Raw genomic sequence first — 24,421 nt, forward strand, 5'->3', positions numbered from 1 at the left:
ATACAAAATGTCATATCCATCACTGAACACTGAGACAAGAAACTATTTCTATGAGCCTTAAGGTAAATGTCTATTATTTAATATATACATATCTTACATGCATTATATTACATTACATACATTACACACAACAGATTAGCAAGCAGACTATAAACCTCAATGATGTTCTATAAATTGGTAATAACATCTTTAGAAAGAAACTCACTAATTCATTTATAATCAGTCACTTACCTGGGTAATGTTGCCAAACAGTTTCCATTTTTTGGAAAGCAGAGAGTAATGTGCAAAGCCAAATTTGCCAACTACAGCTACATTCTGCCCCATCTTATCAATGGCTGAAAACTGTTTATGAAGAAAACAAATGCAACGTCAGATCCTTATTAACAGAAGAATTATACTATTTGTCCTATTTCATTAGAAATTATTTCTAAGACAAGCTGTCCCATCCAATTCATTTCTATAAAAAGTAAAATTTCTATCTCAATACAATCAAAATTGTAAAGTATTCACGTTTTAAAGGAACTTACCCTTATGGGCCAGTTGATCTCTAAATATATATTGTGAATCTTTAAAAGAAGAAAAAAAGCATTATGAAAATTTATTACAATTATCACATTCCATCAAAGCCAATAGATAAAATATTACATGATTATACCAGCAAATATTTATTCCCATTTTCAGAAGATCTCTGGGTATCTCTATAGTAGATATTCAGCGTTCTTTATCTGCATGTACATTTTATATATTTATTGACATATGTATATTTCTTGGCATGTATGTCTGGTCTATCAGGAACATAAGTAAAAAAATTCATAGGAAGTTTTAACAGTAAATATGTTTTGATCCTAATAGACAATAGATATTATAGAACTAAGGATAGGTTTCTTATATGAGAAAGTTAAAGCAGTTTAAGGTGTATCTTTGGGAAGTCACTAGTTTTTAATCTGGTCTTCTTTCACAGCAGAAGCCGACAAGCATTCAAAATATAAGATGTGAAAAGGGAAGCAGTCAAGTGCCAAGGGAGGAAGTTACCTGTACAACGTGCCAATGCCTGTGCCCTAATAAAGTGCTTAAACCCTGAGAATCTAAGCTCTCATATGAAAATTGGCTTCTTTCTCGGACAGGCTTATGTTCAGCATGTGCCGAGGAACTTCTAGGATTCTGAGCTTGCACAACATCTCCACAGTTCAAGTATAAGCGATCTTCTCCCTGAAGGAGGACCTGCTCCTGGCTGCTCTGTGAATAAAAAAGAAACCAATACTTCAGACAGTGAACAGTAGTAACATAAATAAAGTTTAAAGAAAATAAGAAAACCAAATAAAATTGGGAAAAGATTATATAAGAGTGGTGGCATGTTCATGTTTCAAAGAAACTTTGCACAGCAGCATTATTATATACTGTTTTATTTATATTTTATTTAAAAAAACAATTTTAATATAATTCAATTTAGGCAATGTTTTGACATAAAATATAACAGAAGTAACTACACTTCTATTATAGCACTACAAATCATCAAAATTTAATACTTACTATACAAGGATTAACTGCGAGTGCACTTTTGATGAACTGAAATTGCAAAATACCAAAATGTTGCCCTTTGTTTTTGCTCTCGGTCATTGAATTCCCAGAGTTATTTGCATCGATTACCCACAGATGATAACCTTCGGATCCCCAACTCTAAGAAGAAAAATAAAAAATAAAGTACATATCATTTAAAACAACTAAAAGATTGGAATAGAAAAATACTGTCTAGAATTTTACTACTCAAAGAATGCCTAATATCAAGTTGTTACCAATAGGTTTGATGAAAAGCACTAGTCTCCTTCTTTATATCCCTTTCCCACCATTTACAGATATTTTCACAATTCTGTATACCTTTTATAGCCATGTGTGCTAAGAGAAACCACAGACAAAATCCCTATCCAAACATCAGCCTTGTTCTGTGAAATATTAGTAGTATTTGCTGAGAACTGGTATCCAAGACATATTCCAGTTCCTATGAACTGAATGATTTTGTTATTCTGACAGAAGGAACAACATACTGTGATTTTCTATGATCTGTCCCTGGCAGAGAATATTATTTGCTTATGAACCTGAATATTTTTCTTTGTGTAAATTAAGTAAATTAAATTTAAAAAGTAACCTGGAAATATCTGGATTGGAATATTAATGCAGAAAGAGGCTTAAGTAGAGTGGATAAGTCCAGGTTAATTTATTGGCAAAGTATTAGAATAAAATTTAATTGTATGTACCTATATGAGAGAGAAAAAGACTAGTAAAATAATAATAAATGATGCTCACCATAGAGCTGATCTTTAGAGGGTCCTTTTTAGTACCATCAGTTCGATGACTAAAATGAATAGCATAAACAAAATATTACATTGGTTTTCAATTCACATACATACTAATAAGGGGGCATTTTTAGTTTCCTAGTTCCAAGTCCCACCTTTTGATCTTTGATATATTAAACCCCAATAGCCCAAAAAAATCGGTATGAGATATAAATATTTGCCCAACCATATTTTAGGGATCTTTAGTATCGTTTGTACTTTTCTATTAATTAAAAAATATCACATCATATCAGTTTAATCAACTTCATCAAGTCTAATAAACAGAGGAAAGAAGGAAACTCCTCTGTAGCTATTAAAAATAGCTCTGAGTTTAGAAAGTACAGTATATGTAGCACATAGATCTAGTTTGTACAACAAACATTGAAGGGAGAACTGATTTTGTAGTTGCAGATAAAGCCTCTCATTGGCATATTAACATTTCACTTACAAAAATATTGTGCAGAGAAAAATGAGCATTTTGCTTTTCAGCATAATCCTTTTTATTAATTCAGTCGATAATATATACAGTATGAGATATTAAATAATTAAGCAAAGAAAAATAGTTTTAAAAGCTTTGTGCAGCAAATAAAACGTTGAATAGCAGATACATATTTTGGTTAAATTTCCTAATATGAAGCACAATAGCAGATTTTTTTTTTTTAGCAGATTTTTATATACCGCTTCATAGGGCTTTCAGCCCTCTCTAAGCGGTTTACAGAGTCAGCATATTGCCCCCAACAACAATCCGGGTCCTCATTTTACCCACCTCGGAAGGATGGAAGGCTGAGTCAACCCTGAGCCGGTGAGATTTGAACAGCTGAACTGCTGATCTAGCAGTCAGCCTGCAGTGCTGCATTTAACCACTGCGCCACCTTGGCTCTTTATAGCTCTGTTACTTACATAAAATCACCTCCTAGAGTACAAATAAGCTGGGCTCCAAATACGCTCCATAAAGACAGGCCTCCACATTCCCAGGTCACCATAACAACACAATTATCTGGAGACCATCTGATGAGTTTAACAGCTCCTGTTTTGTTCCAAATATCTATTGAAATATAAAAATTGTTGGCAGATTTAAAAAACTGTTTGTAATATTTTCAACTATTTTAAAAATGGGCAGTAGTTGAATAGTGGTTAATATTTTGAAATCCTACTTTTCTTCTGGAAATTCAAAATGGTACACGAGGGATTCAATTAAATTCCACCATTGCTATTCTTTTGGGATGAGAAAGAGAGACTTAGCTACAAGGTGAAGGGAAGACTGTAGTATATTGGTAAGGTGACCAGATTTTCAGATTGGTAAAGAGGGACACCATTGACGGGGTGGTGGGGTGGTGGTGCTTGATTAAAATTTTTATATTTTGTCAAAAGGTCACCCCAGGACACTGAAACCAGCATAAATACGAATCTGTTGCCAAACAAAATTTTGATCACGTGACCATGAGGATGCTGCAACGGTCGCTAAGTGTGAAAAATGGTCATCAGTCACTTTTTTCAATGCCATTGTAACTTTGGTCACTAAATGTTTTAACCCTCCTCGAGACACCTCACTTCTTCCTTCATTCCTCTTGCTTATCTACCTTCACCTTATCCATCTTCTGCTCTTTCCCTCTCTTCCTTCCTTTCTCCTTCCATCCTCTCTTCTTTCCTCACTCACTCCCTTCCTCCTTTTCTCTTCCTTCCTCCTTCCATTCTTTCAGCTTCATTTCTTTTGCCTATCTACCTTCTCTGTCTTTCTGCTCTTTCCCTGTCTTCCCCTTTCCTCCCTCCCTCCCTTCTTTCCTTTCTAGTTCCATCTTTTCTTCTTTCCTCTCTCCCTCCCTTTTTCTTTCTTCCTTCCTTCCTCCTTCCTCTTGCCTATCAACTTCATCCTCTTTGTCTTTCTGCTCTTTCCCTCTCTACCCCTTTTCTTCCTACCTCCTTCCCTTTTCTCCCTCCCTTCTTCTTTTTCTTCCTTTCTTCTTCCATCTTCCTCCTTCTCCTTCCATTCTTTCTCCTTCCATCCATCTTTTCTCCTTCCATCATCTCCCCCCCTCCCTTCTTCTTTTCCTTCCCCCCTCCCTCCTTCCTTCCTCTCCTTCCCACTCCTTGCAACTGCAATCAGAACCGCAGACAGGGAAGAAGAAGAGGAGGAAGCGGCGAAATCGTAGTGATCGAAGGATTTGATGGCTGCCATAATGAAGATCTTCTTCATCTCCTTGACCTCCGCAGCATCCCCCATTTTCCTCCCCTCCCCTCCCCCACCTGCGGAACCTCTTCCCCTTCCCTCCCTCCCCTCCCCATACAAGGGATCTACATGGCTCTCCAGCCGGAGGGAGCCGCGCGGGGGGGAAACGGGTATCTGTCAAAACCCCGAATCCCGTCTTGGCCTTGGTGTGGCTGCGGCAGAAGCAGTGAGCGCGGGGGCGACGCTTCACCGGGAGCGACCTCTCTTTCCCCGCTGCATAGGGATGTGGGAAAAGGGCTCGGGCGCCCGCTTTTCTCCCCCCCTTCTTTCCTTCTCTATCCTCGGGCGCTTTGTCTCGGTGCCCCAACGCCGGGTGTGGAATAGCGCAAAATAAGGCCACTTCGGAAGGTTCCTCCAGCGGATCGTCTTCCCCGTGCCGCCCTCGCTCTGGGAAAGGAGCAGCGCTCCGGCGAGTCCCGAGAGATTCCCCTGTTCTCTCTCTCTCTCGCTCTACCGGCCCTTCCAGGCGTCCGAGGGGGAGGGAGGGAGGAAGGGGAGGCGGCGGCTGGGTGATGGCCAGCAGCGCTCCAGACCCGGCGAGGCTGCCTGACCAGCCTGGCGCGCCACTGCAGGGAAGAGATGCGGCGGGACTGGGTGTGGTGCGCGCTGCTCTTTCCCTCCATGCCCGGGTCTTCTCCGTTCCCAAGCAGCCCCGGCTGGGCGATGGCCAGCAGCGGCCAAAGCGGGTGGAGGGAGAGTGAGCGCAGGTTTTGGCGAGGCGGCTGCGGAAAGGACTGAGGGAGGAGGAGAGGACGGGGCTGCTTGAGTTTACAGAACACGGGGGCGACTGACACTAGTTTGAGCGGCCGCAGCCGGCACAAACTACCGTCAGTCGCTCCGTGCTCATCAAAACAAGTCTGGGGAGGTCCTTTGCGGGCGGCCAGTTCTAGCCGCTTGTACCCGGCGCTGCGGCTGAAATAAACCCCCAAAGCCCCTGCCGCCACCGGAATATCTGCTGCCTCCTCCTCCTCCAACAGCAGTGCTTTTGAGGAGCAATGAAGCCGCGGGAGCCAATAGGAAGGTGGCGGAGGGGGCAGGAGCAGGAAAAAAAACCCTCATGTCTTCTCAAAAGCATGGCAGAGGATGAGGTGGCGGCAGGGGTAAATGCGGTGCCCTTGTGGCGGCTCCTCCACCACCCCCTGCCCTTCCCCCACCTGCAGCCCCCCCCGGACTGGGGTTGGGTGGGTGGGGGTCTCCCGGGGGAGCCCGGCTCGTTTCTCGCGTGCAGGAGTTGTCGGCGGGCATGGATGTGCTTTGTTTGCAGGCAAAGGTACATGGTGGGCATGCGGCGCTCTTGCTCCGCTGGGCTCCTGGTTCCCTCCCTTCAGCCCCATTCAGACAAGCTCTTTGCTTTGACAGAAATCACTGCGATGGTCGCACAGCAGCAGCAGCCCCAAGTGCGCCGATCTCAGCGTTTTTCGCATCGGGGCGTGCTGCAAGAAGAGGGCCGGCGCAAAGGACTTCCCAAGATTTGCTTTGTAGCAATCCAGACTCCCTCCCTCCCTCTTGCAGCCCGCCCCATGCAAATTCCCCCCCCTCCCCGCATCTTCTCCCGGGTTTCTCTCTCAGGGTAGGGTGGCCGCGGGCTGGCAGTAGCCGCCGCGGGCTGGCTTTCTCCCCCCGCCCCGCCTCCTCCACTAGCCTTTGTCCCTCCACAGTAGGGTGGCTGGGGGGAGGAGACAGCCCACCCGCCAACTCCGCAAAGTGGGAGAAGGAGAGGAGGGCCATCTCCTCCCCCCAGCCGCCCTACTGTGGAGGGACAAAGGCTAGTGGAGGAGGCGCGGGGGGGGGAGCCAGACCGCAGCAGCTACTGCCAGCCGCGGCCTCCCTACGGAAGGCCTTCGCAAGGGAAGGCCTTCCCTTGCTAAAGGCCGCCGCTGCCCACCCGAAGCGGTGAAGCCTCCCGATTCCCACCGGTTACTTACCAGTGAAGCAGCAAACGGCGAAGGCGAAATGAAATGGAGACTTGCACGGCGTGCTTAAGTGGACTCCAGCCAATCAGTGAGCTGGCTGGGATGCCGCGTGCTTAAAGTTTTCCATCCCAGACAGCTCACTGATTGGCTGGAGTCCAGGCCAATCAGTGAGTGGCAGGCTGGGCTGGCTTAGATTTTTAGTGTAGAATAGAATAGATGGGGGAACGGAATGAGCGAGCTAGCAGCAGCTGATGGGCGGGGGAACCAGCGAGCGCCAAAATAAAGTGGTTTTTTTTGAGAACGGCCCAGGATGCGGGAAAAATTATGAAAAGGCGTGCCTGTCCCGCCAGATGCGGGACGTCTGGTCACCTTATACATTGGCTCTATGGGATAGGTAATATTCCTCAAAATATTAATTCTAACAGGGTGCAATTTAATTTTATTAAACTCTGCAGAGTTTTATCCTCATTAGATACATAGAAGTAATGCACAAAAACAGAGTAAGAAGTCATCAGGATAAATAGAAAATGCATATCTACATTCCGCCCTCTCTCTTTCCTCTGTATAAATTATTCTTGCTTAAAGATATGAAATTTTTTTACCAGAGCTCTTAGCAAAGTTGTCATAGATCTCTGGAACCCTGCCACAATTCCTTCCAAGCTAGTAAAAAATATTGGAACAGCGTAAGTGAACCTTATAACTGTTACCAAGCAGTTTCTCTATTTCTCTAACAAGTCTGTAGTCAGAGCACAATACCCGGAAATGCAAAGCAAGATTTATAACTTTCTAAACTGTGTGTTAGATGTATAAATGTTGGTGTAAAGGGAATCTTTTCTCCTGGTAACCAACCACTTGATTTCTCTGAGGCTAAGCAAACAATGCATTCATGTTGGGTAACTAGTAGAATGACCTGGGTTGCAAAACCATTATAACCACTAGATTAAAAAAAAAGAAGAACTAGGGCAAACATAGCTCTTTCACAACTTCTAGAATTTTTTGGGTTCACATCTGCTAGTTCTGTTACTGTTAACAAACAGCTGTTAACTACTCCTTAAAAGAAAGAAATAACTGTCTCTACAGAGATGGTACAGCCATGAGCATAACATGGCCAGCCTGACTGTGTTTTATGAAGAGTAATAATATTTAAAATTTTTGTCAGACATATATTGCCTGCTACAGAACTGTACAGGATATACATAATTGAATGTGCATAGACCCAGATGATTGGAGGGGTAGCTCAGCCTTTTGTACAGCCACTGTATGCCAAATTGTTTACTTGTTATAAATAAATCAAGGAGGAATATCACCAAAAAGATGATAAAAAATCCAACCTGAACATCAATATAATTGGGCTTACCAGGATATTGCTTGGGTGTTAGTTCCAGTTTGTGAGATAGCTGCATGGCCCCTGTGGAATGATCTATTGTATATACTTGCACAGAGCCACTAGAAAAGAAAAAAAACACAATTCTGAGACAAGAATTTTAAAATTAAGCTGATCAGATGAAAATCTGAAGGTAAAAAATAAGTCCATTTTCATATAATTAATTCAAATACAACCACAAAGGAGCCCCAAATTTCTGTTGTTAAGTGAAACATTTGCTAAATGAATTTTGCCCCATTTTATGACCTTTCTTGCCTCAGTTGTTAAGTGAATCACTGCAGTTGATAAGTTAGTAACCTGATTGTTAAATGAATCTAGCTTCCCCTTTGATTTTGCTTGTGAGAAGGTCACAAAACCACATGACCTTGGGACACAGAAAGTCATAAATATGGACCAGTTGCCAAGTATCTGAATTTTGATCACAGGATCACGGGGATGCTGGAAAGATCATAACTGTCAAAAAGGATCATAGGTCACTTTTTTCAGTGCCGTTGTAACTTTGAATGATCACTAAACAAACTGTTGTAAGGCAAGGACCACCGGTAGCTCATTAGTGTCAGAGGGAAACAAATGTTAGAATCATATTAGGACTGTGCAGAGAGCCTGATTCAAGGGAAAAAAGATGACGTGGGCATGAATGTAGCATCTGCAGGCCTTCCTTAAACCAATTCTAGATTTAAGATGAGTTCTTGAAAGAACTGCTGGTGGATGCTACATGAACATCCTGCATCCAACTGAATCCATTGGCTACTAGATCTACTAGATAAATAATTATGCACAGTACTTGTTAGATTGGATTGGTTGGTTTTCTTATTTATTTTTTCACATCCACCTTTTCCCCCTTCAAAACAGACTGTTCTAGCTAACAACCAAATTTAAAATAATAATAAAAATCACACAAATTCAGCCCTGAATATAAAATGCAGAAATTAACCATTGGTACTGATACTCACCTCAAAGATAACTACTTTTATACCATGCAGCAAATAACTTAAAAATACAATGAATAGATAATCTTTTAGATATCAACAGAATGATCTAGTATTCTGGTAAAATTATTTTCACAGTACCATTTCATATTACAATACCAGAAATGGCCTTCTTATCTTGGGGCAGGTATTCCAACTTGAATACACTGCCCAGATCTTTAAAGAAGAATTCGGAAAATTTGAAAAGGTTTAAGAAAGGGCAATAAGGGTACTTAATGCACTAAAAACTAAGTATTATGAAGAGAGAGTGAAGGTATTTGACACTTTTAGTGTTGAGGAGAATGCAGTGGATATGATAGCACACCTCAAATATCTGACAAACGTCTATCAAAACATATTCTACATGTGTGCAGAATATAAGGCATATAATAATCAACTTATAGGAAGGCAAATTGTACAAAAACACCTTGCAAACATCCCAACAATGTCCCATGTTTCCATACCATCACTTTATTACAGGAAAAAGAAAAGCAGTTCAAAGCAAGCCTTATGCTCCTTTGTTTTTCAGCCATAAGCATATAAACATGGCCTGATAATCCATTTCGAGTGCTATTTACCACAAACCTGAGCTGCAGGAATGAGGATGGTGATTATTTTAATTCCATAATAAACAATGGAAACAAAGGTTAACCACACCTTTTGCAGACTAATCCTGGTTGGTCTGGGCAAACAGACCTGATAAGAAGCAACAGGGATAAAATTGCTTTAAATCTATTTTTTTTACTATAACAATAGCAAAAATACACTTACTGGTTTCAGATTTTTTTCTAAAACCATAGTTATACAGTATAAGCGTTATCCAATATTGCTCAATGAACATAAAAGATTTGGCAACTTGGGAACATTGATCATTATAGCAACAACTGTTGATGTACAAAATGTAAGCACAATGATATAACCTTTCCATCAAGAATTTAAAAACTGCAGATTTTAAAAATATGTACTTCCACCAACCGCTATTAAATAATTACCTAAGTAATTAAATAACTTCCTTTACAAGATAGTTTTCCTGATGATATAATAAACTTTGGATTTGTATTTAAAAGCTTAGAGAAAGAATGGCATAATTAGGAATTCAGTAACTTTAGCACAGTAACAATTTTACCCTCAGATAATTTTAAAAGAATATATTCCAGTTCTGAGTTAAGATGTTCAACTTACTTTGCACAGCCAAATGCCATTAATCTGTACTTGTTGTTTACAGCCACACAAGTCCCATCAAAAACTTCCTGGGCCCAAACACCATGGAGTTGCTGCAAGAGTATTTTATCCAAGTTATCTGTTTAGCTTTCAGCACATTGTGTTATATCTTAAAATGAGACATGACCTATATGCCCTTTTAAAACTGACAACAAGCTTTAAATTGATATAAGTACAGTATCATGCATTCTGAAATATTTGTTTTATATAGTGCTAAATATTAAAGGAAGAATAAATGATGCACAAGGGAACAACATATTTTAAGGAAATAAATTAACAATAAACAATAGCTGAAATTTATTAGCAGAATATAATAATGCCGGTGTGAGATTATGAAACAAGCTGATATTCTAGAAATATTACTTGTCTATTTCATCCTTTCTTTACAGGGGTAATCTTACTTTAATATTTTACTGCAAAAAAGTGAATCTCATTTTATTTAGAAGATTTCTGTAAATTAACCCTATTTTCTAGTAAATGAGGCTAATTATATGTATTTTCACAATTTCTCAGGCATAGCTCAAATATTACTAAACAGACAACAGATGACCAAATAATTTGATATATCTTGGAAAAGCTAATCAAACTATTGAACTGCTAAGAAATCTTACCTCTGCTGTGAATCCACTTGACATTGGTGTAATAAAACCAACTCTGCCATCATTAAACACTACAGCAAATCCATCAAGAGTAGCACAGTATTCCATATTTCTTATGTGTACATTTTCAAAACCCAAAAAAGAACCTGGTAAAGAACAGAATTATTAAAAGCTGCCATTATTAAATTGTAAGCTCTCTTCATCAATTCTATTTCTACGTAATATAAGAAATGGAAACTGCTATGAATTATTACAAAATATTAAATTTTAATTTAGAATCCCCACTTTTCAACCATATATACATATAAGAAATACCTCTAGATGAATGTAGATCCACTGAAAATGGTACTGTACAGAGATTTATGGCTTTCCTTCCATTTGTCAAACCATCCCAGTGAATAAGATGTAGAAGACCATCAGCCGTAGCAATGATCAGATCCTCTAGCATGGACTGTAAACTACAAGCAAGGCACATTATTTTATCAGATATTTGATATAAAAGAAATGTCAATCTTACTAATATATCAATTCTCTTTAGAACTTTTCAACATGTCTGTATTCATAAACCCAATCACCTCTAATTATCATCTCTAAATAATCCTCCAACTTTTTGGAGCTGGATGTAGGGGTGGAAGAACAAGAATTGTTGAAAGTAGCCCTGCATTGTGCAAAGAGAAGCAAAATAAATCAGACGCAGACTGACTTTGGGTACTATTTTAGAGCTTCCCAACTATCTGAAATTAATCAAAATGGTATATACAGTTCACTTTCTATTAAGCTTTTAGAGCAAAGAGAGATGTGATGTTACATTATTTCATGCTTGCATGTATAAGGTTTTACACGATTTCCATCCCCTCCACTTTAAGGAAAAAGGAAAATGTTCTATTTTTATACAATGTATATATTGTGTTTTCAGTTACACTGGTCACCATTAGGAGGCGTTACATGACCAGATTTACCCTCTTTGGGACTTGCTGCACAAAGGTAGCCAGTGGGAATTCAATGGGGTTCAAAACCTGTATTGGCAATTGAGGTCGTGAACATTTGTACTTTTAGATAAATATAGTACAGAATATATACAAGTGGTCCGTTGACTACTTATTCAGAGACTGATCCAAGATATGATGCTATTGAAAAAGGAGACTCATAACCAGTTCTCAAAGTTGTGGCCATCATGGCATCCCTAAAGTCACATGATTGCAATTTGGGCACTTGGCAACCAGTGCACATTTATAATAGTTGAGGCATCCTATGGTCATATGATCGCGATTTGCAACCTCCCCAGCCAGCTTGCAAGCAAAATCAACAGGGAAGTCACAGGAACTTGCAAGTTGCAGTCACATGACATTGCACTTAACAACCTGTGATGAGTCACTTAAGAATCACCGCTAGAACTAATGTAAGTCCGTGCAGTCATGTAGCATTTCAATTAACAACCACTTTGCTTAATGACAGATTTTGTGGTTCATAAGTGAGGACTAGTTGTACAATGCAAAGGCTTTAGAAATATCCATGTCCTGCCACTCAGTGTTGCTGCAGGAAAAGTCATACAGAATCTGTCCAAATAGTATCACACACATGCTCATTCACTCGATCATGAAATAACATTTGGAAGTTCAAACATCCTGTCTTGCAGAATCTATATTTCTTGTGAATTCAGAATTTTCTTTAGATACTTTGAATATTGATGGGAAATTTTTAAATCCACTAAGTATATTTGATCTTATTTCAAGAATGCCATGCTGAAAAGATTTAGTAAAAATTAATTCAAAATTATATATTTTCTAAACTAAAACCAGGTCATGAATGTTGAAATAGAAATTTGTTGAAATGGAGCTACAATGGTTGAAAGGTAACAAAAATCGGTACTGTTTTTGCAATGGTTGTCATAGAATCTAAATTGCACAAGACAAAACAGAAGAGATGATATTGTTCCAAACTTCAGCCAGCAGTACACTACAAAAGTATTGTTGTTGGCACCAGCGGTATCCTGACTGTTAATGATCAATTCCATGCTTATTTGTAGATAAACTAGAGCTCTTGGCAATTGATACATATCTGTGAACACCCTTCCTTTTATTTAACTAACAACCAGCATTCATGAGTCTGGGGGAGGGGGGGGCAGACAGACTCATAACAACTGCCATTTTAACTATTTGTTTACTCAAAATAGTTCAGTGTGACTATGAACACCAATGCTATCAACCATACAATTATTCCCCTCAATATATCAAGAATGATTACAGATATTTGGAGGATTAATCGATATATTCTGAGTTTCCAAAGTAAAAAATAAGAACGAATTACTATGGACAGAATACAAAAAAATATGAAAATAGTGCACTACTACGGACAGAATAAACAGAAGTATTTATTCCAATTTCCCAATTAAATAGAAACAAGAAAAAAATGTCCATTTAATCTTGTTGAAAATAATTTCATAAATCCAGAGTGCTTTGAAAAACCAAAAAAAGACAAATGGTCTGTAAATAGCCATTCTGACTATATTTGAAACATACTGCACAACACATTAATTTTCAATACATAGTCTATAAAATTCATATTCATAACAAAGCTGGGAAGTTCCTTAATTTATTCCATTCTACAATAACACATTGCTTCACTGCTGTGGCATGTGCATCTAGAAAAATGATTTTATGGTAGGAATTTAAAAATCCTAAATGTTGTCTTTTTTTAAATTGTTTTTATTATCCTATGGCTACTGCTATTCAATGCTATTCCACTAAAATATAACTCTACCTACTATTCAAGGAAGCTATTTTGCAATTGTTTGCAGAGAGTGAACTTCTGTACGTTATTTTCAATGAAAAAACCTGTATAATTCACATTTTAAAATAAAATTTCATGTTATTCAACAGTAAATTAGTTCCATTTGTATTAGGCATGTAACCATAAAAATGATTCTTATAAATGATATGCCTAGAAATAAGATAGCAAGTTTTAATAATATTCTTTATTCACTGTGAGTCGCTTTCTGAATGAGATGGCAGTCAAATTGATAACAATATGTAAGCTTTTTTCCAGAAATTGTTTGGTGGGGATAGCTGTAGCATTTCTGATTAAAAGAAGTAGATAGCAGATGATGATAAGATTTATTCAAGATTCTGAGGAACTGCCAAGAAAATTGATACTCTAATATGATATTATTCACTTCTATTTTAATTATACTATATGCTGCATTATTAATCACCTTATTTTCTGCTGTTCTGGTAAAGAATTAAATATAGAAGTTATTAGCCACTGTACCTGGTAATAGCTGCTTGTAAATCTAGCACTTGTTTCTTCTCTAGATTTAATGATGGAGCGCATTGTTCTTCCTTATAATACGGTGTTCCTTTAAGATGGGGGCTTCCTCTTTTAAAAAAAGAACCAACAATGCTTAATTCATTTCCCCCAAATTCTATACATTAACATACTAATTTAGTCTGTAGTTAAATAAATCCTTAAAATAAGTTCTTAAAATAAATCTTGATCTGAAGAGAAGATACATAATAAAGTAAAACATTCTAAACACCCACCTACATTTATATTACAAGCTGTGGTCCTGAAAACAATTCTTATTAAATGCTTTTCAACCTCAAATTATTGCATGGCATTGAGATTCCTCTACTCATGGAGATACACAGTATTTCACTGCAAAATACTTAAAATTTTTGACATTTGATATAATCAAATATGTGATACTAAGACAATCAAATATTCATAGTTTTACAGATTATCTTTGCAAGAATGAGTTTTATGCAAAATAGCTCCACAATTCCTATAACTAGATTACAATCTAATCAGTGTTTTAAAATCATAAAAACTGAAGACTTACTTTGTACTCAGAAAGATACTATCTAATCAACAACTGTATGTTGCAATTTGAAAGAACTTGAAAGAAATTTTCATCAAGAAAAACTTAAATGTGCAGAAAACACATATTTGTTTATTTCAATTATTTGTATCATGATTTTCATGATCAAAACCATAAAAGACTTTACAAAGAAAAAAATAAATAAAAATGAAGTATTTTCAAAAATTACAAATGTTCAGAATCTCATCCACAAGGTATTTATTGGGAGAGATCATTTCAAGAAGAGTTACCTGGAATAGGCTCTAAATTACCTTAAAGGCTATTCCCTTATCACACCATGCAAATTGTTCTTGTAAGTGGTTTATTAAAAATACTGCCTCAATAGAAGAACCATTACCATTAACTTTGAACCATAATAATTTCTCATCATATACCGATAATTTGTCAGATAATCAAATAATAAGAATTGACCGCTTTGAAGTACAATGTATTAATGTGGGAGTCCAAGTCCTCCTAAATCCAGTTACATATGAAATTTAAATGTATATTTCAAATACTGAATAACAATCAGGTTTCAGTAGAATTTAAAGAGCCTTTTTAAAGTGGGAGATAATTCTTGCAGTCAGAAACCATGCTGTTCCCTTTCTACTCTGTTCTCCTCTAACTTTCATTCCTATCTCCCATTCTCAAACATTTGGATATAACAGAAATATCTAGACCAGTGGTTCCCAAAGTGGCGATGGGATGGCTTAGGGGGGCGCTAAGACGTAATGGGGAGCGGCAGGGGGCCGCTAAGAGGCAAGGGGGGTGGCAAAGGAGTGCTGGAGGTGGCCCCTTCTAGTGAGCCATTTAGAACCAGTTCGCTCACTCACCCCTGCCCATCCAGAAGCTGCTCGATCGCTCCCCCTGCCTGTCTGCACTATGCTAGTCCTGCCCACTGCTCACTGATTGGCTGGCTCTTAGAGGTGGGCAAGGCGATTGGTGAGTCAGCCAATCAGTGAGCGGTGGGCAGGGATAACATAGTGCAGACGGGCGGGGGGAGCGAGTGATCAAAGGGAGGCCCCTTCGCCTCCCTTCGCTCCCACTTTGTCTTGATGAGGTCGACGCAACTGCTGGGTGTGGACAGACAGAGGTAGCCAGAGCGGTGGGGCAGCCCAGGCGGGCAAGCAAGCGAGTGGCCTGATCCTCTGTCGCTTGCCTGCTCACCTGCCCGGGCTGCTCTGACTAGCTCCGTCCGTCCACGCCCAGCAGTTGCAGCAACCTCATCAAGACAAAGTGAGAGCAAAGGGAGACGAAGGGGCCTCGGTGCCCTGCCTGATCCTCCTTCGCTCGCTCGCTATTTTGCCTGCACGGGGCACCTTGGCGGAAGCCCTTTGCTGGTGGTCAGACCTCCCCTCCCCGGGTGAAGGGGGGTAGTTTGCACGGTGCGGCCAGCGCCTAGAAGATAAGCTCCCGCTGCCGTCCCCACCCCCGCACCCGTGCTTGCAGGCGGCGATGCAGCCCTGGCTATAAGCAAGCCAGGAATCTTTACAAGGCTGCTGAATCCTAAGGGAGATGCGAATGGGACCAAAATTTGAAAAACAGGTGAAATTCTTTCTGGAGACCAGAAGCAAACACACACACACACACAGCAAAAGTGTCCGGTTTTGAATATAATCCTCCCTAGTGCTTGAGGAAAAAATAGAGGAATGTTTGGATATACATTTTGAATTAACTTGGGAAGAAAATTGCTAAAATCACTTTTAGCTGTGTTCTGCATTAAGGATTCATGCAGTAGCATTTCTTGTTGAATTATCAGAGTAATATTTACAACAGCCAGCTAAGATAGTTTTATGTCTTATAATGTTTGTGGGTAGAGGACTTAAGTGCGATGTTTGCCTGTGATTACATAATAAATTCACAGCTTATACATTTGAATTAGATGTTTTTCAATTCGTATTTAATCTATACTTGATATACTTGTATTCAATACATAAGGTATTAATTATGTCAATGGAATAGGAAATTGCATTAGTGATATATATGTCAATACGTTGATTTGTACTAAAAATATTTAGCTTCAAGAAGTTATAAGGAATCACAAATATGAGTGTGGAAAATGTAATGCAGTTGTGGATGACTCTTTGCATGAGTTGTATTGGGAAAAATAAAAAAAAATCATAATACTTATTTTAAAAAAATGATTCCCCAAAGAGGTAAAAGGCTACATTTTGCTAGTTATTCTTTGCTTCCAAACTGTTGAGGAAGGGGATTGGACTCCATTGTCTATATTTACCTTTCCATCCCCATGGTTCTTTAGTGAAAATTATAACCCAAGAACATATAGATCTGTTAAAATGTTCGCATTCTCACTTTCCATATTGGGAATCCCTAGGTACCATGCAATAATCTCATCAAATAATTCAAGAAAATGTTGGTGACATTGAGCTGAAGCCAAAGTTCAAGAAATCGTACCAAGAGTTTTGGTTACAGAAAGAAATTCCTGATCACTATCCTGCACTATGGACAGTGGTTAAGAAGCTCCTTGTTGCATTTCCAACATCATATTTGGTGGAACGTGGCTTCAGTGTGGTCATCCAACTTCTCTCCAAGCAAAGAAATTGACTCCAGATTACTGAATGTGGTGATTTAAGACTCCTGCTAAGTGACTTAAAACCAGACATTGGGAAACTGGTATCACTTCATCAAGTCCATCCATCATATTAAGAATTTACTGAACAGTGAAGTAGTTACTAAATTTAACTAAATTTACTGTTACTAGTTACTAAGGGTTTTGATAAATGACTATCAGACTTTGAAAACCTGGTTTCACTGGATCATGTTCAACAATTTTGTTGAATTAACATTAACTACAAAGGTTTTTAAATTGGATTTTGAATAAATGTGTAATTAATTGTTACAGTTTTGAATTTTACTGTTACTATCTTCCTTCCGTCATGCCAACTGTCCACTCACTCCCCCCAGCCACGCCCACCAAGCCACACCCACAGAACCAGTCATAAAAAAATTTGAATTCCACCACTGGGTGGGGGGCACTGAGGATCAGTTTGTAGCACCAAGGGGGCGGTGGACTGAAAAAGTTTGGGAACCACTGATCTAGACTAAGAGCACTCTGCTACTCCAACTAACACAGAGAGATTGTAATTAACATTTCATTAATCACATTTTATTATGATATAATAGCAAAGTCACCAAAAACTGTTCTTCAGATGAATACTGACTACATTGTTACATTAAATAGGGATGAGTAATGATTTCTGAAAGACACTCAGTCCAAAATATGTAGCATCTCTTCAGTTTATTGCATTGGATTATAAAAAATATATAACTCATTACAACAGGCTAGGAAGACATTTATTTATTGGACATATTACAAAGTTATTTAAGAATCTGGAAAGGAAAAAAAAGTCAACAATAAATGAAATGAATTAATATCACCCAAAGACTGTCAGTAGCCACAACTGAAAAGCAGTCAAAACCAGTAAATAAAATAGTTAGGAATATAAACAACTGCTTAATTTTATATGAAAATAATGCAATACACACATTTTTAAAAACCCAAAAGAACAAAACTATTTGAATAGTCAGAATACTAGCATCTTAAATGCATCTCAGTTTCACTCAAATACACAGCCTGTGCAAAATGCCAACTATGTCTAAAATGTAAGAAAACAATAAAACTGAAATATGTTGACGTCACCTATAAGAAAGAATTCTTCGTAACCACATTTTAAAACACTCAACAAGCTTAATTAAGATGTCCCGTGTAGCAGCAGAAAAAAAATACATATCAGCAAGTTATCAGATGATGCACTGTGTAGATAAGGAATCCTTGTCCAATATAATTCTGGGTAAACACAAAGTACTTTGTACACTTGAGATTTTCTTTCTTACTCATCTTGATTTTAGTGTGATAGTGAAAGATAGAATTAATGTGCTAAATACCTGTATTCCTAGACATGAAATAAATAAGGCAATAAATATGTACTTGTAACCTATCATGTATAGGTAGTCCTAGACTTATGACCACAATTGAGCCCAACACTAATGTTGCTAAGTGAGAGTTGTTAAGTGAGTTTTGTCCCATTTTACAACCTTTCATGCCACAAGAAAGTTAAGTGAATCACTGCAAATATTAAGTCAGTAACTCAGTTGTTAAGTGAATCTGGCTTTCTTATTAATTTTGCTTATTAGAAGTTTGCAAAAGGTGATTGCGTGACCCTAGATCACTCTGGCCATCATAAATATGAATGCCAAGTGTCTGAATTTTGATCATATGACCATGAGTATGCTGCAATGGTCGTGGGAAATGGTCACATTGGTCATTTTTTTCAGTGCCATTGTAACTTTGAACAGTCACTAAATGACCACTGGCTTACCTGATGGGTCATTTTCAGGACGCTGCGAAGGAGAGTCCAAGCAAGGGTTAAATACAGCCAATCTGCCCAGAACTGAATTGAAACTTTAAGCCATGCCTCTGGTGCTGACTATCTTCAGATTTTTTCAATGAAGGCGTAGAACTGTTGCACGCTGAGAAGTTCAACAATAATTCCAAAAAAGAACCATATCCAACATAGGCACAAATCCGACTGGAACTGTGGACATCTGTACTGAAACCAGTGGAACCAGACTCCAGGGTGGGGTTGGACTGTCCTTCGCAGCGCCCTGAAAAAGACCCTTCAGGTAAGCCAAAGGTCATTTTCTAGGGCGCTGCTCTGGAGAGTCCAAGCAAGGGACATACCCAAGCTAAATGTCACTGGGGCGGGAAGCAGTTGCGTTCAGGGTCTCTCTGCTGGTATGAATGTCCTGAAGAACACACCTCCCAAAGGCCCCTTCCGTCGAGGCAAACTTGTCCAACTTGTAATTCCGAACAAATGGAGATAACGAAGTCCAAGTAGCTGCCCTATAAATCTCGATTGGCGCCTGCGTCACCCAGGGTGCCGTGGCGGCGGCACTCCTAGTAGAATGTGCCATGATGTGGCTAGGCACAGGTTTGGACTGCAGAACATGAGCGAGGGCAATGCAGGCCCTTAACCACCGTCCGATAGTACAAGAGGAAACTTTCCGGCCCTGGGAGGCTGGTTGGAAAGAAACGAAGAGCAATTCGGAACGACGAAACACAGTTATGTGCTTGATATATCTGCGGAGTGTCCTGCGGACATCGAGCATGTGCCAACGCTTCTCCCTCGGGTGCCTGGGATGCGGGCAGAAATCCGGGAGAATGACCTATTGGGCCTGGTGAAAGTTGATCTTGGGGATGAATGTTGGGTCCAGTCGAAGGACCACCCTGTCCTGTTGTATCAAACACAAGTCCTCCCAAACCGATAGGGCTGCCAGCTCTGAGATACGCAGAAGTGATGGCGATCAAAAAGGCGGTCTTAAAGTTCAAATGTTTAATGCTGGCCGAACGAAGTGGTTCGAATGGGGGACTGATCAGAGCACAAAGAACAATGTTAAGGTCCCATGAGGGATATCTGTGGACCACTGGGGGCCTCAGATTGGTTGTGCCCCTCAGAAAGCTACGTATAGTTGGATGATGTCCAAGGGAAGAGTGTTCGTCAGGCGCAAGTATCGTGGAGATTGCAGCCATCTGATGTCGTAGAGTGTTGGACGCTAGTCCTTTGTCAAGTTCATCTTGCAAGAAGTCCAGGATGACAGGAATCGTGGCCGAAGTCACAGATACCTCGTGCGAGGTGCACCAGGCAGCAAACGTCCTCCAGGTGGCGTCGTAGATCCGGGTTGTGGAGGGACGTCTGGACACCTGGATGGTGTAAATGACCTTGGTCAAGAGGCTGCCCCTGCTTAGGAGATCCCTCTCAAGTGCCAGATGGTCAGTTGCAGCCACTGGGGCTCTGGGTGTTGAAGGGCCCCTTGGTTGAGGGAAATCTCATGTGGTGGGATCCGCCAAGGAGGGTTGATGGAGAGACTCATCAGATCAGCAAACCAGGTTCTCCTAGGCCAGAAAGGTGCCACAAGCAAGACCTCCGCTGCCTCTGACAAGATCTTCCGGATGACTCTGGGAAGGAGAGGTAATGGCAGGAACACATACAACATTCCCTGCAGCCATGGGCAGTGCAAGACGTTGACTCCCTCGGCCTGCGGATCGTGAAACCTCATGAAGAACCTGGGAAGGTTCGTGTTGGCCGGGATGGCGAACAGATCGACCAGTGGACAGCCAAACCTCTGGGACAGGCGTTGGAATAGAAGTGGATATAGACACCACTCCGAGTGGTCAACCGTGGCCCTGCTCAGCCAGTCTGCCTGGATGTTGCTTGCTCTGGAAATGTGCTCCGCCTGTATCAACAGGAGATGTTTCTCCGCCCACTGACCTAGGGCATCGGCTTCTGGAGTGAGTGCCCCCTGGCAGTTGATGTGCGCCTTTGTTGCTACATTGTTCGTTAGCACTCTCACGTGATGCCATTGTATGTTGAGGTGGAAATGGAGGAGGGTCAATCTGACTGCTCTCAGCTCCAGCCAACTGATGCTGTGAGAGGCCTCGGTCGAAGACCACCTGCCCTGCGCGAGTTGATTGTGGAGGTGGGCTCCCCAGCCATAAAGGCTGGCGTCCATCGTGATGGAGACATGTGCTGGTTCCCTGAATGGAGTGCCCCTTGCCAGGGCTGGAGACAGCCACCACTTGAGGGAGTGACGTACCTTTGGGGAGACTGGTACCAACCTCGTCGAGCTGCTTTCGTTGGCCCTCTGGTAGGGCAGCAGAAGCCACTGCAAGGGATGAGAATGGAGTCTTGCCCACGGGACAATGGACAGGCACAATATCATCTTGCCTAGGAGTTGCGACAACTGCACGACCTTGGCATGAGGGGACCACTGCACCTGTAAAATCCTTTCTTTAGGCTCGCTACCTGCTCCGGGGACAGGAAGACCTGGCAGGTGACAGTGTCAATGATGGCGCCCAGATGTTGCAACCTGTGGCCCTACGGCGCCCGAGCAAACCCAGGACACCAGGAGGACCAAAAAGGTGAGCAAATAGCCAAATTGAAAAGAAAGGAATTTTCCCTCACCAAGCCTGCTCGTGATGAACACATTAAGGAAACTTTTCCTATTTTAAACTCTAGGAGAGTCCAAGCAATCTGTAGAATTGGAGAGAAACTCGAAAGTGCATCCACTGGGCTAGCTGAATTGAAAAAAACTGAAGATAGTCAGCACCAGAGGCGTGGATTAAAGTTTCAATTCAGTTCTGGGCAGATTGGCTGTATTTAACCCTTGCTTGGACTCTTCAGAGCAGCGCCCTGGAAAATGGACTGTTCTAAGTCAAACACTACCTGTACACCTAAATAGTGAAAAGGCCATACATATATTGTGGTGCATAAAAGTTTATGAATCCTTTTGAATATTCAATATTTCTGCATAAATGCAACCTAAAATGTGATCTGTTCTCTACACAAGTCGCAAAATCAACATATAGCCTTGGCTCCTTTCCCTCAATAAACAAATGAAAGAGTATATACTCTTTTAAACTCATTTGCTTAATTGTTTTTTCTTTATCTAGCTTTATATTTTTGTCAACTATACTTTCCTATATATATCCATTTCTAATTCTAGACATATCCATTTCTAATTCTGACAAACAAATGATTTGCTTGGGAGGTGCAGCATCCAGTTAGGCAAAGGAAATAGAAAGCTGAGGATGTCGTATCTGTGTATTGCAACATAGATATGTGTGTGTGTGTGTGTGTGTGTGTGTGTGTGTGTGTATGTATGTATGTATGTATGTATGTATGTATATATATATATATATATATATATATATATATATATATATACACACACACACACACACACACACATACATACATACATACATACATACATACATACAATCAGTGGTCATCAACCTTTTCTTCACCGCCATGGGCTATGGCCATGGACTCCCCCCCCCAATACTTAACTCTAGATATAAATCATAACATTTCTTCAAGCCTTTATGGACCCCCCTGATGACATCACATTTTCATTTAAAAAATGAATTAAATGTAAATTCATTTACAACATTCTATTTACATCTTTTCAGTCTAGGACCGTAATGGAGAACCTGTGGCATGCGGAATCATATTTGCCGGCACGGCAGCCCTCAGCTCTGTCACGCACCAGCTGATTTTCAGCCTTCCAGAGGGCCAAGGGAGGTCGTTTTGCTCTCCCCAGGCTTCAGGAAAGCCTCCGGAGCCTAGAGAGGGCAAAAAAACAGGTCCAACGGGCAAACTGGATGCTCGGGAACAAACTTTCGGTTGGCCCGTTGAGCCTGATTTTCGCCCTCCCCAGGCTCCAGAGACTTTCCTGAAGTCTGTGGAGGGCAAAATGACCTCCCTCAGCCCTTTCCTGAAGCCTGGGGAGGGCAAAATGACCTTTCCTGAAGCCTGGGGAGGGCAAAACAACCTCCCTCGGCCCTCCAGAAGGCCGAAAATGAAGCCTGGGGAGGGTGAAAAATGGCCCAATGGGCAAACCGGAAGTTAGTTCCCAAAGTTCCGCTTGGGCCATTTTCGTCCTCCCCAGGCTTCAGGAAAGCCTCCGGAACCTGGGGAGGGCAAAAATCTAACTCCCATGCACAGGGATTGCTTGTGCATGCATGGTAGGGGAGGTTTCTTGCGCATGTGCAAGTGGGTAGGCATGCACTTTAGGGCATGTGCGTGCTATACCACACATGCACATAGTTTTGGCACGCCTTTAGAAAAAGGTTAACCATCATTGGTCATGGGGAATCAAGCTGGAATTCAATCCCATGCTAAATCCTTTAACAGAAATGGCTCCACTTTACTCTTTTTTCTTTGTTGATAGCCACTGAAAAAGTTGAAAAATAAAAGATGATCACACCCATTTAAAATACTCAGATACACAAAATAGCCTTGTGAACTTATTTTAGTACATCAATAGCTTTGACCTTTAAACTCTGAATGTAAGTTGGTGACAGAAGCAGGAAAGAATGTTTCATCTATGTTGCAACATCAACAAGAGCTATATTTCTGCAGTCTCTTACCATAGTTGTCTAAAAATTAGGAGAAATGAAAAGGAAGATCACCTAAAGAACACATGAATGACAGAAAGCAAAAGCAACAAGTGATTTCATATAAAATCCTTTATATGCATACATTGTATAGAAATTATAATTCTATTATAAGGAGATATGAGAGACTGCCAGCAAAAACGTTTTATAATACTCTTAGAAATCTATTTATCTATCAAGCCTAAGAGCATTTCTGAACTAAATATGTATCTGTCATAAACATATCATAAACATAACTTTGTATATTTCACAAATAGCATTTCCAAAGAATGAAATTATTGTCATTTTTCCATAATAGATTTACAAGTTTTTCCTCCAATATTGACAGAGTATTATCATTAGAAGCAGCAGTGATAAGAAGACTTTCTAAAGATGAGTAAAGTTTTAATCAAAAGCATAAAGTATTTAATTTTGGGCTGAAAACTATCTATTTTTCAAAATCACAGGATACAATTTGATATTAGGAAAAGGAATATTTGGAGTTGTTACATTCTCACATTATTTATGGTAGCTTACTTCCCTGAAAATTAGCTAATATCTTAACATAGTGAAAGAAGATAATAGAATTCTGTTTATTAACATGAAGTTAAAACAAAATGATCAAAATACAATGGCAGATTTTTATTAAATGAAATTGATTTTTTAAAATGCAGATTGAGTTCTAAAACTTCACTTGCTGTTTATACACAAATTAAGGAACCAAGTGGTAAATATTAAAATGTTCAACTAAGATTTCATTATAAGGATGCTGAAGAGCTCACTGCTTCATAAACAATTCTGGAAAACTCTTTAAATCTTCCATTTCAACTACAGATCATCCCTGGCACAGCATGATCCTGGAAAAAGTTTAGTCTGATGTGGAAGAATTACAGAATGTTCCAAAGTTCTCCTGAACTATTCCAAACTGAGGAGTTTTATATATCCCCAAATTAATTAATTTGCC

At 40.0% G+C, this 24,421-nt stretch overlaps 1 protein-coding gene across 1 annotated transcript in view; it reads right to left on the reverse strand.

Annotated features, from left to right (window-relative positions):
• Positions 1-24,421, reverse strand: part of RIC1 (RIC1 homolog, RAB6A GEF complex partner 1) — a 57,225-nt gene that overhangs the window by 16,378 nt on the left and 16,426 nt on the right. The window contains exons 4-14 of the mRNA XM_032213128.1: positions 13,910-14,017; positions 10,958-11,100; positions 10,655-10,788; positions 10,005-10,096; positions 7,828-7,916; positions 3,231-3,375; positions 2,302-2,350; positions 1,531-1,677; positions 1,033-1,236; positions 528-566; positions 232-342 (exon numbers count right to left, since the gene is read on the reverse strand). Of these exons, the coding sequence (XP_032069019.1) occupies positions 232-342; positions 528-566; positions 1,033-1,236; positions 1,531-1,677; positions 2,302-2,350; positions 3,231-3,375; positions 7,828-7,916; positions 10,005-10,096; positions 10,655-10,788; positions 10,958-11,100; positions 13,910-14,017 (1,261 nt within the window). The remainder of the gene's footprint in view (positions 1-231; positions 343-527; positions 567-1,032; positions 1,237-1,530; positions 1,678-2,301; positions 2,351-3,230; positions 3,376-7,827; positions 7,917-10,004; positions 10,097-10,654; positions 10,789-10,957; positions 11,101-13,909; positions 14,018-24,421) is intronic.

The sequence above is a fragment of the Thamnophis elegans genome, chromosome 3 (genome assembly GCF_009769535.1).
Source record: "Thamnophis elegans isolate rThaEle1 chromosome 3, rThaEle1.pri, whole genome shotgun sequence".
NCBI lineage: Eukaryota > Metazoa > Chordata > Lepidosauria > Squamata > Colubridae > Thamnophis > Thamnophis elegans.